The sequence below is a fragment of the Thunnus maccoyii genome, chromosome 18, assembly GCF_910596095.1.
Source record: "Thunnus maccoyii chromosome 18, fThuMac1.1, whole genome shotgun sequence".
In the NCBI taxonomy this organism is placed as follows: domain Eukaryota; kingdom Metazoa; phylum Chordata; class Actinopteri; order Scombriformes; family Scombridae; genus Thunnus; species Thunnus maccoyii.
Window position 1 is genome coordinate 9145559 of NC_056550.1, and position 14832 is coordinate 9160390.

At 39.0% G+C, this 14832-nt stretch overlaps 2 protein-coding genes across 2 annotated transcripts in view; one reads left to right on the top strand and one right to left on the bottom strand.

Annotated features, from left to right (window-relative positions):
• Positions 1-586: 586 nt before the first annotated feature.
• On the bottom strand, positions 587-5502 carry ccdc97 (coiled-coil domain containing 97). Its single transcript, XM_042393766.1, has 7 exons — positions 5079-5502; positions 4148-4312; positions 3397-3556; positions 2195-2283; positions 1874-2066; positions 1557-1680; positions 587-848 (listed from the first exon to the last, which is right to left on the bottom strand). Exons 1-7 carry the CDS (start codon positions 5232-5234, stop codon positions 731-733), a joined length of 1005 nt encoding a protein of 334 aa, XP_042249700.1. The 5' UTR covers positions 5235-5502; the 3' UTR covers positions 587-730.
• Positions 2236-14832, top strand: part of LOC121884772 (myocardin-related transcription factor B-like) — a 43657-nt gene continuing 31060 nt past the window's right edge. The window contains exons 1-2 of the mRNA XM_042393765.1: positions 2236-2322; positions 11584-11753. Of these exons, the coding sequence (XP_042249699.1) occupies positions 2315-2322; positions 11584-11753 (178 nt within the window). The 5' untranslated portion in view covers positions 2236-2314. The remainder of the gene's footprint in view (positions 2323-11583; positions 11754-14832) is intronic.

The following is a 14832-nucleotide window of genomic DNA, read 5'->3' on the forward strand; positions in this document are numbered from 1 at the left end:
GCCACTGAAAAGATTCAGACAAGATCAAACTTTTATCTGAAAAAAATCTAAATTTCCACAGTAACCATTTGAGGTATTGAAATCTTTTGGAATATCTTTGTACTGTACTAACTCTTGTAATTTCTTACTACAGTTTGTAGTTTTTAAAGAGAAAATGGATCATTTAAAATCTTACACATTAACCTAAAAACTAAAGATCAGTGTATACGTCAGCCCAAACTTTATTTCCTCTTGTCAGGTGATGACATCCTTGACATCCAGCTTCTAATGGTACTGTAAATAGTATAAGCAAATGTGTTTTATTTATATAGGGCATAATTTGGATACTCAGAAATCAACTTGAATGTTATTTTTACATATATTTCACATATATTTTAGTACATACACTAAAAAACATGACTTGGTACATCTCATAAAAATGAACATTTCAAATGATGAAGCTGATTCACTTCCTCAGTACACAGTATTTTCTGTGTACTGCTGTTGAATTTCTGAGGTTTTGAGCTACATTGTGTCATTTTATTATATAAGGCAGAATAAAGAGGCTGTTCAGTTTCTCTGAGTTTGGAAAAAGATTGTAGTCATACAAATTGCAAAACAATGTTTATTACCAGCTGTTAAGCATTCAGGTGTAACATAAAAAAGAAAACACAACCTTATTTTGTACATTTGTATTCACAGTTCACTCAGATCAGAGACTGTAAAACAGTTGTTACTGTTAGTACAGCTACTATTCTGTCATGTTTTCTTCCTCTTCTTCTTCCTCATCGTCTTCATCAAAATATTTTTCCTCTGCATCTCTACTGACTATGTCCAAGTTGTCGTAGTCGGGGTTCTCATCCACCTCACTATAAAAGACACACACACACACAATTTACACAAAAGCAACGTTAAATTTCTCAAGGCAGCTTATCAAAAGGTTCGGTGACATCTGTTTGTGCAAACACAGGATCCTGTGTTTGCACAAACATACACGTCATTTATCTCACAGTGAACTAAAATTTGAAGCCCCAAGTAAAACCAGCAAAAGTATAAACCAGAGCATATGATTTTTTTCCCCAAATTTCAATTGAAGACTTTGCCAGTAACTATTTGAAGATAACTTTAACACTATCATTAGTTCACTAGTAGTTAGCTAGGATGTTGCTACTTTACTACAGCTATAAATGAAGCTACTGTACACGGTGACATTACACCATCTGAAAAAACAGGCTTTTATTTGTATTTAAAAGCTCTTTAACCTTATAAATTCAACACCAAAATCATGTTTATTGTAACAAGAATAACATTTCCAACAATGCTGCTCACTCAGTGGTAATTTACTGATGTCGCCAAATATTTTTATGTTGCATTTTTCATAAAATATGGAAGAAATCCCAAATATCTCAATCAGGCTTCAGAAGATATATATCTTTGTAGTGATACTTAGGGGGAATGGTTTTATCTACCAGAGCCAGATCTAAACTGTCTTGTACCCTGACCAATGTCTGCTGAACTCTAATGCAGCCTTTACCCAGACTGAATGCCCAGTCAGTGTCAGTGGTGGTGTGGCTGACCTGTAGTTGAAATCTTTGTCTTTGCCATCAAGGAAGCGTTGGTGCATCTGACTGATGAACTCCTCCCTGAGCAGAGCCTTCTCCTCAGAGGTCGGCTCCCACGCCTTCTCCTGGACTCCGTTATCTGCAGTGGGAACACAGAGAGAAACATGCTGATGAACAGAGCAGAGAGAGAAGCAGTGAGAGTAAAACAGCCACTTTTCTTCTTTGTCTCTCCACCTGAGCAACACAGAAAATAAATCCACAAGCACACTGTTTTCACACTCATGTATATTTGGTGTTTTGTGCATTTCTTGTCTTATATCTTATAACTTCACCTTCATCTTCCTCATCCTCCTCCTCTTCCTGTGCACCATCCTCTCTCTCCTGCTCCTCCTGCAGGCGATTCTGGATGAGACGCTCCTGGTAGGAGTTGAGGAGGAGGTGGGCGAGCCCTCCTGTGCTTCCCCCGGGTGCTCCTGGTCCCCCCTGTGCACCGTCCAACATGGCCTCCTGGGAGCGCTCTAGCACCTAAAACACGAATGAAATCATTCAGAAACGGAGTTTTAAACCATCTAAACTCAGCTGTAAGTTATGAATGGAATCAAATGCAAATCCTTTGTGTATGACAACACTGGCACTGCATGTTCTCTTCTCACCTCCTCATCAGTCAGGTACTGGCCAATATACTGTTCATACAGCAGCGGCTCCCTCATCCGCATCTGTTCCTCACTGAAATACTGACCCTCTAGGAAAGGAGGTGGCGCAAAAGAACAGAGATGACAAGGTGAGCAGAAAAAAACAACATGCAATTCATGTATTTCATCAGGTATAGAGTACATACTACAGGACCACCAGTGATTGGTGTGGTGATGAACTGAGTTACACAGGCAAAGGTCTTGAGTCAACACTTCACTGCAGCCACATTCAAATGACTTGTTCAAAAACTAAACAGCAAAACTTACTTCTTATTTCTTTTGTGGAAGCAGTGGGTAAATTTTGACTGTCCCCTTGCTGATGAGACTTTTAAATGTTGTTTTTTTTTAATGCTTTGAGCGACATAAACAAAATTCCATTCACCTTTATTTTACTGTAGTGTCAGGAGATATGTACCTATATAAATAAATATATATATATACATACATATATATATATATATATACATACATATATATATATATATATATATATATATATATATATATATATATATATATATATATATATATATATATATATATATATATATATACACAGATGGATGACAAATTAAAGGAAAAAGCTGTACAGGTCTGACTGCTTGACCCCTACAGTGAGGGGATCTGGTGGCTCTGTTATGCTGTGGGGGGCATTTTGCTGGCATGGTTTGGGTCCACTTGTCCTCTTAGAGGGAAGGGTCACTGCAAATCAATACAGAGTTGTCCTGAGTGATCACCTTTATCCTACAATGAAACATTTCTATCCTGATGGGAATGGTCTCTTCCACGATGACAATGCCTCCATCCATAGAGCACAAGGAGTCACTGAATGGTTTGATGAGTATAAAAATGATGTGAATCATATGCTATGGCCTTCACAGTCACCAGATCTCAACCCAACTAAACACTTATGGGAGATTTTGAACCAATGTGTTAGACAGCGCTCTCCACCGCCATCATCAAAACACCAAATGAGGGAATATCTTTTGTGTTCATCCCTCCAGAAGAGTTCAAGAGACTTGTAGAATCAATGCCAAGGTGCACTGAAGCTGTTCTGGCAGCACATAGTGGCCTAAAACTTTACTAAGACATTTTATGTTGGCTTTTCCTTTAATTTGTCACCCATCTGTATTTTTGACACTGTTGAAAATCAAAGTCCCTACCCTTCTCCAGGGCCCTGAGGGCAGCGTAGCGCTGGTTTCGGACCCTGGTCCTGTTGGTGCATCCTGCAGCTTGTCTCTGTATCACTTTGCTGTAGTGCTGGGCACGTGGGTCTGAGCTGACGTGGGTAAATGCTGACAGATGCTGAGGCTTCAGGCAGGCCTGGAAATGGGGGAAGAGTAGATAACACAAAAAAAATAAGTTAACACAGTAACCTTTTTTTGAAACACATATGTTGTTAGCATGTTAAATCCCTTTGCCAAATGATGTAGTAATTCTTACATGTCAGGTTGACTGTGGTGCTGCACTTATATTAAGTATTTTCTAAAACCAACAAAGTCGGAAAGACTTTCTTAAGACTTACTGAACCCAGTAACTGTCATTATAGCTCTCTCCACCTGCTGAATGCAACAAGTTACAACGTATTCTAGGAAGGTTATTAAAAATCCAAGCAACCGTTTAACAGGCGAGCATGAAGCCAAGTCCTATAAGAACATTTTTTAAGTGTATTTTGAAGAACCAGTCCCAGTTCCCAGTCATCTGGGAATCTCTGATAGAGTCAGATAGGGCAGCACATACGCTTCACTGAACATAACACCTCTGATACATTAAACTTCACTGCCTATTCATACTTAGCAATACACAAGTATCCAAAGGTGGTTGTTTTATACTTTTAATTTAATAATTGTACCAGCCTTTATAATAAGGATGTGTGGGACACATACATTCACACATAGAGCTGTGTACACATACATGGTACCTCTCCAGGAACACCAGTGGTCTGCTCCTGAATTGATGTAGTAGCTCCTCTCTGCACTCCTTTGGGGTCAGTTCAGCTTCTCCTATCTGCTGGCTCTTCACTAGGCTTCCGCTCAGCACTATGGCCTCTAACATGGCATTTACACAACCGGACACAGCCTGGCTCATGAAAGACAACCAGAAACACATTTAGTGTAAAGCAGAATGATGACATTGACAGAGCACAGTGGGCAGGTATTTGCATTATACATCCAGGGCACATACCTGTAATAAAATGTGCTATATAAATACAGGGTCTCTGCAGGCTTCACCAATTTAAATTTAAGACTTTTAAGGACATTTTAATAACACATAGAATGCAATTTAATACTTTCACAGTCAAAGTATAAATGATATCAATACAAACCATTAGCAATGATAAGAGCTACAATTATTTACCAAGCACAATGTGAAAAAAAGTTAATTTATTTAAATTAGTTTCACAAATTTTGTCATTACTTTCTGGCAGTATATAACAATCATTCCCAATAATACGACCAATTACTCATTAATCATGACCTGGACGTGGATAAGCAGCAAAAAAACAATGGATGAATGGATGGATAGGTTAACCAATTAAAAATAATTCATATGAATTAATAAGCAATTCAGTTAAAGTCATAGGCCTGGAACAATAGAGTTGGGGATTTTCCAGCAAGGTTTTGCCAAGATCACATAAAAAACATATTATAACTAACATAAAAAAAACATTGAAGTCCTCTGTGAACGAAATTTAAGGCTTTTAAATACCTTCTAAGGCCTTTTTTAAGGAGGAAAACTAAATCCATGCTTTGCAAAACTTTTCAAGACCTGCAGATACCCTGAAATAAAACTGTCTTAACGTTACATAAAATAGTGTATATGGAGCTCATGCTGGTGGTCTCACCTGAGTGTCTTGGAGCTGCCCAGTGTCTGCGGGACTGTCTAACCGGCATCTCCGGGACTGGGACTGTGTCACCGGTTCCTCTGGTAATCTGCTCTGGTCATCCCTCTCATACAAACTCGGCTGTGTTTTAACGGGAGTTTCGATCTCACCCCACATAGTGAACTATACGACTTGTTAACGTGTGTCCAGTAGCTCTCAATAGGAAGCTGCGCTTAATTAACGATAAGCTAGCTAGCGTTTACGTCTGTTGCCTGTTACTGTACTGAATATGTATCATGGACCCTCTATTTAATATGGACATTATCACATGTAAAATGCACCAAATTACAGGTTAACACACATTTTAGTTACATCTTACATTTGTTTTGGGGCGTGTTTGGCCGCCATATTGGTCCGTCAGTATTATCGACCACGTCCTCTGCGACGGAAAGATTGGTTCCCCCTCAGTCAACGAGGCGCCGAATTTTGTCGACCTCTGGTGGTAGCTTTTTGGGCATCGAAATAAGTGGGATGTCATTTTTTAAACTCTATGTGTGTGTTATATGATACATTAATTAAGACAGTGTTACTTCAAAGATTTGACTGCAGTCAGCTTTTATGAACTCAGATGATCTTTGAGCAGAAAAGAGCAAAAAAAATCAATGTGGTGTTTATACTGTGGTAGTTAATTCTGCACATACATAGGGCTACCAATAAAAATATATAATCAATAAAATTCCAAACACACAAGATGCCATTACCTTTAGTTTTTTGTGCCAATAATTTATGACATCACTAGCCACACTAAATTACACATAAGCCCTCTCTACTCTACCACTGCTTTAAGTCCCCTTCCATTCAAAAAAATGTTTTTCCTCTCGTCCCTTCAGTTGGATGTTTGAGATTCACTGTGCAGAATGATGAGTTTGACACTGGAAGACTGTTTACACATTCATCTGCTGAAAATGGAAAGTGTCTCTGAGCTCACTGAAAATCTAAGTTAAAGGGGGCATACGAGCAATATTTGTGACATCACAATCAGTTTTGAAGCTAATCCTGGTCCAGTATTGAACTTACACAAGTGTGATGTGGAAACTTGACGCCTCAAGTGCACATACAGTGACAATGGACTTTTCAGTGAAGTAGGAGATATCTTGTGTCCAGCAATTAAACTTTTGAAAATGAATATATTTACATATTCATAGATTCTGGATTATTAATGAGGGAGAAGGAGTAGATGTAATTCTGAGAATTTCTAACCAGGTAATTTATCTTTTTTTGTGGAAAAAACGTATCGGACACAAATAACTATTCAAAGCAGTATATTTCTATGTCTTTTCACATAAATTGCAGGTATACCTGGTTAGAGACAGTGATTGGAACACTTTTTTTATCACCTGTGGAGTCAACTGCAGTCAAATATTTATTTTACTTTGGTTATTTTCTTCGAACTCCACGGTCTTCTTATCAGCTCAGATAAATAATGAGCAACCAGTGAATATGCTAATATGTAGTAACTATCAAAGTAATTATACAGGTGCAGTTATCTCAGGACAGGTGAGCCACTGTTAAGCCAAGCAGCGCTGCAGCAGGGAGGAGCCTGTCCACAGAAATAAATATGCTGTCTTACACACAGAGACACGATATCTTCCTTTCCAAACACTTGCAGGTGGTATTCTCAAACTGTACTCCGATTGGGTCGACAGAAACTGTCGTATTTTGAAAGCTGTAACAGGAAATTATATTTTTCTCATCCTGGATGACTTCACAATGTGTATCGCATTAACCTGTCGATCTCCCGGACTATGAAAGCTCTGTTCGTCTTTTGGTTGTATTCGTTTGAGATGGATAATAATATGGGCGCCAAACAGGAACAAAAATAGTACCGAGGTAAGTATTTACAGCAGAGCTTCCAGCTGGCCTGACTGCACTAGTGTAGCATGCTCCTTCTGTGTGTCGACTACACTGCTGACAAGTAGACTATCCGCTGACTGTCACTAATTAAGAAGATTGTGTCCCATATACAAAAACATTTTACTGCCATTTATGCAGAAGTGGGTTTGCGGGGTTCTCAAACTTTTTCTCGTCAAGGACTAACACAAATTAGACCTAGGATCCCCATTTGATAAGATTTTGTCCCATCTGATTAGAAATTTGCTTTTAGATGTTTTATTACAGAAAGTGTATGAAACTCATGACCAAAATAGTCATACATTCTGTCATTGTGTTACTTATGTATGAAATTATAGTGAAAATGAATTATTTCTCTATTTATTGACAACCCCGTGGAACCCCTTTAATGATCCCCAGACCCCACTTTGAGAACCACTGTTTTAGAGAACCTGCAGTTAACACTTTAGGTTGACTACTCCAAGTGAAATTATCTGTGGGATTAATTTAGTTTTTTAAATTTTTATTTTGTTGAAGAAAATCCTTTGAAATTTTAATTTGAGTTTTATTCAGTTTATCAGTTATAGTTTTTGTGTAATTTTAGTCAAGAAAAACTGAAGAACTTTGTAAATATGGTTTTCAGTATGAAGCTCTGGCTGTAGTTTTGAGTTTAGCCAATCTCTCAGTCTCTATCATGTTTACCTGTCCACCTACTTTTAACACTAGATCTTCTAAAAGCATTTCAAACACAGTATAGAACATATACAGCTGAACTGTTTTATTTTCAACTGCCCTTAAACATTAAGTATGGAGGGGGTGGGTGAGCCGCTTTGGTTTAGGAGTCTCACTTGGTGGGTGTGGACTATCCTTCCTTTTCCTCTTCAAACTGAGGAAGTGGCAGATTCTTTTCCACCTTGAGCTCCTCTTTTTTTTTCCTTTGGATTATCTCCTCAGTGATTTCCTCCTCTACCAGCAGCTCAACGGCCTGTAAAGCGACGAGGGCCTTGTCCTCCTGCTCCTTCCGCTTTTCTTTGAGCTTGGCAGTTTCTTCCTGGAGGGCCTGGCTTGCCTCTTTCTCAGCCTGGAGCTGAGTGACAAGCTCGAGGTTGGTGGAGGTCTGTCCATCAAGTCTTATTTTCAGGTCTTTTATCTGCTGCTCCATCATTTCACAGAGGGCCCACCTCAAAGCCCTCAGCTTATAGATCAGCTCCTGGTCCTCGCTCACTGTGTCAGCATGAGACTTCAGCTCTGCCTCAAGCTCTTCCTGATGGGTGGCTCTCTCTTTTTCTCTGAAGCTGATCAGTGAGCTTTAGTCTCTCGGCCCTCCTGGAGCTTGGTGGTTAAATGCTCCACCTGTTGCCTCAGAGACTTATTTTCTTTGGTCTCTGTCTCCAGCTTGGTGGAGAGCTCAGTAGCCTTTTCCTCCTGACATGAACCTACATCACCTTGACCTGTATATCAGAGCCTCATTCTCTATCTCGCAGTCGCTCAGCTGCCTGGCCAACTCCTCGGGGTCCAGTAAAGAATACATTGACATTTTGAGAAATACACTTAATTGCTGATTTCATTGTCTTGCCCTGGAGACAGTTAGCTTAGCACTAAAACTCAAAACAGGGGGAAACAGCTAGCTTGGCTCTGTTAAAAGGTAAAAAAGTCCCCCTTACAGTAACACCAGTGCTGTACTGCAAGTACAGTTGCAGTTTTATGGGGGGCAGCAGCTTCAGTCTTTGCCATAGGTGTGTAATCGCAACCAGAAGTGTATTTTTATGCTTGAAGTCAATTTTCTTCTGTTTTACACTTGTTACAGTGGTTGTGTGTTTAGCTCTGAGCGCTGCCAAAACATGGGTGACCTTCACTCCATACTGTGCCTGAACACATCCTGTGTAGGCACAGACTGAGGACTGAAGGTGTCGCTGCTACTTTTGCTATGGGACTAGGAACGGACTTAGCAAATGGGCAGTTACTAGCCGAACCACAGTGGGCCAAATGTCTCTCCTGGAAGGCATTGATAGTGTTGCACTTGTTCACATGAACAGTGACACAAATAGTTGTGTCAAGAATGAAAAAAGAGGGCTGGAGAAGTTCATACCCAGTTCCTTTCTCACCTCCACACAGCTGACCAATCACAGTGTGAAAAAGGTATGCATGTCAGATGTCGGCTTTGGAAAGTTACAGGAATGATCTAAAACAGTTTCCCTAATCCGTTTTCAGAAAAGTGTTGTAGGAGGGAGTTTCTGAAATGATTCAACCATCTGAGAAACAGTTCTGATGGAGTATATGCCAGCCTTAAACTACTCCGGATAGGCAAAGAAAGGATTTTTTGTTACCTGGTGATAGTCCGCAGGAACACTTAAATGCACAATACTTCCTACTCATTGTTTTAATGATTTTGGAGTTTTTTCAGAAACAGAGCCACTACTTATGGGCCAGACTATCAGGCAGGCAGAAGTGCTTGTGAACCAAGAAGAGCGAGAGCAGAGTAGAGGAAGAGGAGGACCAGTAGACTTAAGTGTACCCAGGAGAGAAATTAAGGCCTCAAATCAGTTGCCATGTTAGCAGTCATAACGATAAACCTGTTTGGGGCTGCTTCAGGAAGGGAAAATTTGATTTATTTGTTTTAGTTTCCAAACTTTGTGGTTGTGCCTGCAGACATTAACTGAAGGTCAGTGTTTTCCGAAATCATTGGAAAAGGTCATAAAAATGACAAAAATAACCCTTACCATTACAACGTATCAATGCTGTTACACAATAACAGAGAGATTATATTCAGTGATATTGTGTAATGCTTGTACTGTCAGTAGCAGGGAGATGGAGCTGTGATTTCAAATGAAATATGGTTATGTCCTTACAATGGAAACATTGACAGTTCAGTCTTGACAGATCAGTGCTGGAAAAAGAGTATTTCAGAATGAGTCAGCCACAAGTCATAAACATGAAAACAGAACTGACATAGTAGGTGTTAAGTTACTAGACATTATTGTTGTTATTATTACAATGATCTGTAATTGTACATACAAATCAGACACAGGAATATCAAAACCAAACCCTACTCATAGGCTAACAGTGGAAGACTGCAAAGGATAGTTCCCCACGTGTACAACAGACTGCAAATGTCAGGCAGTACTTTATTTAACAAAAGACACGTGATCCTTTTACTTTAGATGTAATGACAGAAGAGGGGTTGGGGGTGGTAGATAAATAAGAAAGTTGAGCTTTATACCTTGATATAATAAGAGAAACAACAAGACTATCATTTATGATATTTGGGTTGTATCCTCCCTGCCATTGTTCCTTCTGCCTTTGTTTCGAAGAGAAGGAAGTAGGGTATGGGGCAGCAATTTGGTTGATGGTCTTTACATATATGTTGTTTATTGAAGGTATTTATGCAAATATTACATTAATGCATATGTCAAAATGAATGATTTTTTGATGTTCTCATCTTACACATAGCATTTTGTATGGCACTAATTCAAGAGCGGGGTCAGTCTTTTAATTATGTGGTGCATTCAGTAGTAAATCCTAGTGGGACATAGACATGCATGAACTCAGATACTCAAGCAAAAATAGTTGTAAAGTAAAGTGTAAAAATATTTTAGGGAAGTGTGGAGTGGAAAAGCCTCAGGTACGTTATTTAATTCAATTATCATTATTTAGTAACCTTGTCGGTAAATTTACTGGAGTAGAGCTGTACTCAGTATTGTCTAATACATGATGCTTAGTATTTAGAAATGTAAATGCGGTATTGAAACATATCAAGTAAAAGCGACTAATTGTTGTTAAAATATAATTTAAACATAATGGCCTCTAAGACTTTTTCAAGAAGAAATTTGTGTTTTCGGCATTTCTAAACATATAAAATATCTGTGGTAACTGTCAGTTTCATTGTTATACTTTATTATGATCATATCCATATCCACATCCCCATTCTCTTCTTAATCGTGTGTGTATCTGTGTATTTGGTAATACAACAGAGGACACTTCCCCTGAGTAGCTGATTATGTAATGTGTTGCCATTCAGATTGTTGTGGCTTTGTTTTTTTAACACAGCAGCTCATCGGCTGCACCGTTCCAACAACTCTCCCTGTTTATGGGGCGTTGCCATAACAACAACGTGGTGGACCATTGTCGGTGTTAAGGACACCAGAGTGTCCATTACCTCTGTTATGTCTTCACTGTTAACTACAGGCTCGTATAACTAGGAATGAGTCATTCAGACAGAGAGAGAGAGTGCGATGGAGGGACAGATCTGTGTATGTGTTAGAGCTGTGGTAATAGGAGGGCATGGAGAGGATAGATACAGAAAGAGCTGCAGATTGAGGGAGCCAGGACTACATGGAGAATAGTAAGCAAATGCTATGGGTTACAAGTAGCAGAGTTTTTGTCAGTGTTCGTGGTAGATTTGGCCCTGAAACACAGATTTGCACCACTGGTAAGATTTGATGAATGATAATGCTTCAATTACTGGAGACATACAAACAGCATGGAAGATCTGATGTTCCTAATTTACCACTGTATACTCATGTCATATGTAATTGCTGAACCTTTTGATTTGAGAAAAGACCTGAGAACCCTAAACAAGATGAGGTGTGACAATTGGTCCTCAATCGTCCTTGTGTTTATTTCCTCACTTTTCAAGGTCTGTCTACGAGCCTAACTCCCTTGTAGCCATGGAGACGAAGTCTGGAGAGAGACCAGATGCAGATGTCTCCATCCCCAGCCCTCAGAGTGAAGCTGTGACCAATGAGCTGCAAGAGTTGTCCCTGCATCCTATCCCCAACCTGCTGCCAATCAGAGAGAGGAAAAATGGTGAGTGCCATTTTGTGCACAAGAACAAAATATAAATGCTTTTACTTAATCAAATACAACATGGCCCAGTTATCATGCACTAAGAATGTACTAAGATACTTGGATGAAGCATCCAAATAAAACCACATTAGGGTCTCATTTGATTGAATTTGTCTGTTGAGCATGACTGTGGGCTTTTTTCTTTGTATTTCAGGAAACTCAAATGAGTAACTTGTCAAGCAAATGTTCCTAGAGGGAGAGAGGGTGTGTCAGGGTTTTTTCCAGTATCTGTAGAGCTGCAAGCTGAGGGAGTTTACATTTCAGACATACTAGGTCCCTCTTCGCATTACCTCATTGTAAACAACTCACACATTCAGATGTGAGCTTGACTACACACACACACAGCCTTGAACCATGGAGAGAAAAAAGTTATATACACACACCATATTTCAGTGAAGTGCACTTGTTGAAATGATGGTGAAACGATAAAGTACTCGACCCAAACACTAAGGCTTATGTGTGAGTTTGTGTGGTAGTATATATACAACACTTAATAGTTGAGGTTCTTAAAGGTACACTTCACTGTTTCCTAAACTTTGCCGCACATTCAGGGGCAGTGTTCAGCCTAAATGGCTTGCAACCAACTGCAACTAAGTCCCTCACTATTTTCTTCTATTGCAAACAGTAGTGCAAATACATTGCCAGTGTTTATGACTGTGTGGGGCTTTAAATTTCTTTAAAGTCTCAATGTGTAGGATTTGAAAAAACTACTGTATGACTTAGAGACAGCAATGCATACCACCACCTAACTAATCAACACATACTGTATATTGCAACATCACATGCACTGTCTGCGTGCACATTTGTCTGGCATGATTGCTGTAACTCAACACAAATGATAGCATCCTAAAATAACAGCCATGGTTCTTTTTCACAGTTGAAATGTAGACTCCTCTAGCTGGAGGCATTTAGCTGATGTCTTGCTGGATTTGATAATGCAGTAGTATGTTGTGCATATTTGAATGTTTTTTGGTAACATTTAATATTATCCAACATTGGCATTAATTATGACAAATTGTGTGTGTATATGTGTAGAAGTATCTTTCTATTTGCAGAACATAAATGATCCTTTCACATGGAGACTCGTCAAATGAGTTTCTTAGTGTCCTGAAGCCTGTATTATCAGGTTTTATTTTTTGAATGTAAATGAGTAAAATGAAAGAGCTTTAGTGATATTTATAGCACTATTTTGTTTTTCTTTCAGTGGTGCATAAGCATTTGACCAATTCAAGTAAACTCTAGAGCAGAAATGAAGATCGATAGAGAAGATGTGTTTTGGGTTTTTTTTGCTTGTTTTTTGTTTCAGGAGTACAATAAGAATATACAATATGAGCTACAGTGAGTACACAGTTGACGCAGTAATCTGAAACATCTGGGAAAGTTACCAAATGTGTAAAACAGGAAAACACTGTGAAGCCCTCCTTTTTAAAAATGGTGCATGTGCCCACCTTCTGGCCAAAACAAGTACTACAACCAGCATTTCTGTAACACTGAAACAATTGTGAATCCATGGTGTCTGGTTTAGCGGTTTATGAACAGGATACAATCTGATGGACCATCAGTTAAGCCCCCCTAAAATCCCATTAATCAGCCCTGAATAACTTTATGTGAGTTTGGCAGTGTGTGTGTGTGTGTGTGTGTGTGTGTGTGTGTGTTTGTGAGAGAGAGAGAGAGAGAGAGAGAGAGAGAGTGAGAGAGTGTAATGGGACCCTATTTGTGAGGAACCTTAGCCCCACTGTGCACAGATAAAGAAGTTCTGGATATAGCGATGTGACCAGCTGGTCCTGCTATTTAAACCAGTGGGATAGAGTACAGAGGTTAAGAGGAAAGAGAGATGTAATGTCAGAGGAGGGGTTGGGGGTGGGGGGATATAAAGTGAAGAAAAGGTATTGGCTGAGGAAGCTGGGGGGGCAGTATGAAAGAACAAAATGAAATCTAAGGTCAAAGGAAGAGTTCAATATGAAATTAGGTTGAGGTTTGTGGGAAAAACAGAACAGTTATCACCTACATAAAAGTTTGAGCTCCATTTACAACTCAGTAATTTTATTGCCCCAAAAAACACATGGATTATGCTTCACCCAATATAGAAATTTGACGCATCTTTTGGAGCTGTCAAAATGTGATCTCATTATTTTTAATAGTTTGAAGGAAAACTGAGATGGACCTTATTTATTCTGTCTCTGCTTTTCATATAGACTTCAGTTTGACTGACATGTGGATCAATAGTTAATAACTATTGTATATTTTCAATTTGGGCTGAATTATTCCTTGGTGGCCTGCTTGAAAAAAAAATAAACGGAGGAGGAAGATAAATTTTAGATATACTGACATTAAGTGGAGGGTGGGGAATAGAGTGGGCCGAAAAATGGGTATCTTTGAGTCAACAGCTGATTTCATCAGTTGCATCATCCCAGTTGGGGAAAGATGCAGAACAAAAGCAGCATACAGTGGACAAAGAGAGGCAGTCTACATGCTCCCAAATGTTTAAAGGGGCAAGGTTTGACTTTGAAATATACAGTGTGCCTCTCCTGTTAAAAGTTAATGGACCATCTGATTTGATAATTTTGCACAAAGCAGTAAGAACGCCTTCCCCCCCACATAAAATATTGGACATCTCAAGATTACAAAGTACAATAACTTTCATAGGCAGATAATAGAGTCTTTATGTGGAGAGCAGAAATAAGAACAGCAGTAATATGATTGTTGGACATTTCATTGTAATTACATGCATGACAACTCCACCAGGGGGAGGAGGAGTTGGGATTGGAGTTAATTTGACACTTGTTTACAGCTTTGTCTTGTCTTAGGAAGAGTAAAGGTGAGGAAACTGTAGATGAGGTGGACATGTCTTCCTAGGAATTAATAACAGTGGGAAATATAAAAATAATGGCGTTTATAGTCAGAATTTATTTACTACTGTGATGTTAATAGATTAGAATTAATTTTAAATTCTCATCCATTGAACAATTTATCTCTAAAACAATATAAAATCCATGACACAGCTTTTCATGACCAGTGTTCCTATGAAAACCCTTAATAT

Coding starts and splice junctions, on each gene's coding strand:
- ccdc97 (XM_042393766.1), bottom strand. CDS start 5,234: ATGTGGGGTGAGATCGAAACTCCCGTTAAAACACAGCCGAGTTTGTAT. Junction 4,313..5,078: donor GGCAGCTCCAAGACACTCAG/GTGAGACCACCA, acceptor TTCATGAGCCAG/GCTGTGTCCGGTTGTGTAAA. Junction 2,284..3,396: donor CCTCAGGGCCCTGGAGAAGG/GTAGGGACTTTG, acceptor CTCCTTTCCTAG/AGGGTCAGTATTTCAGTGAG.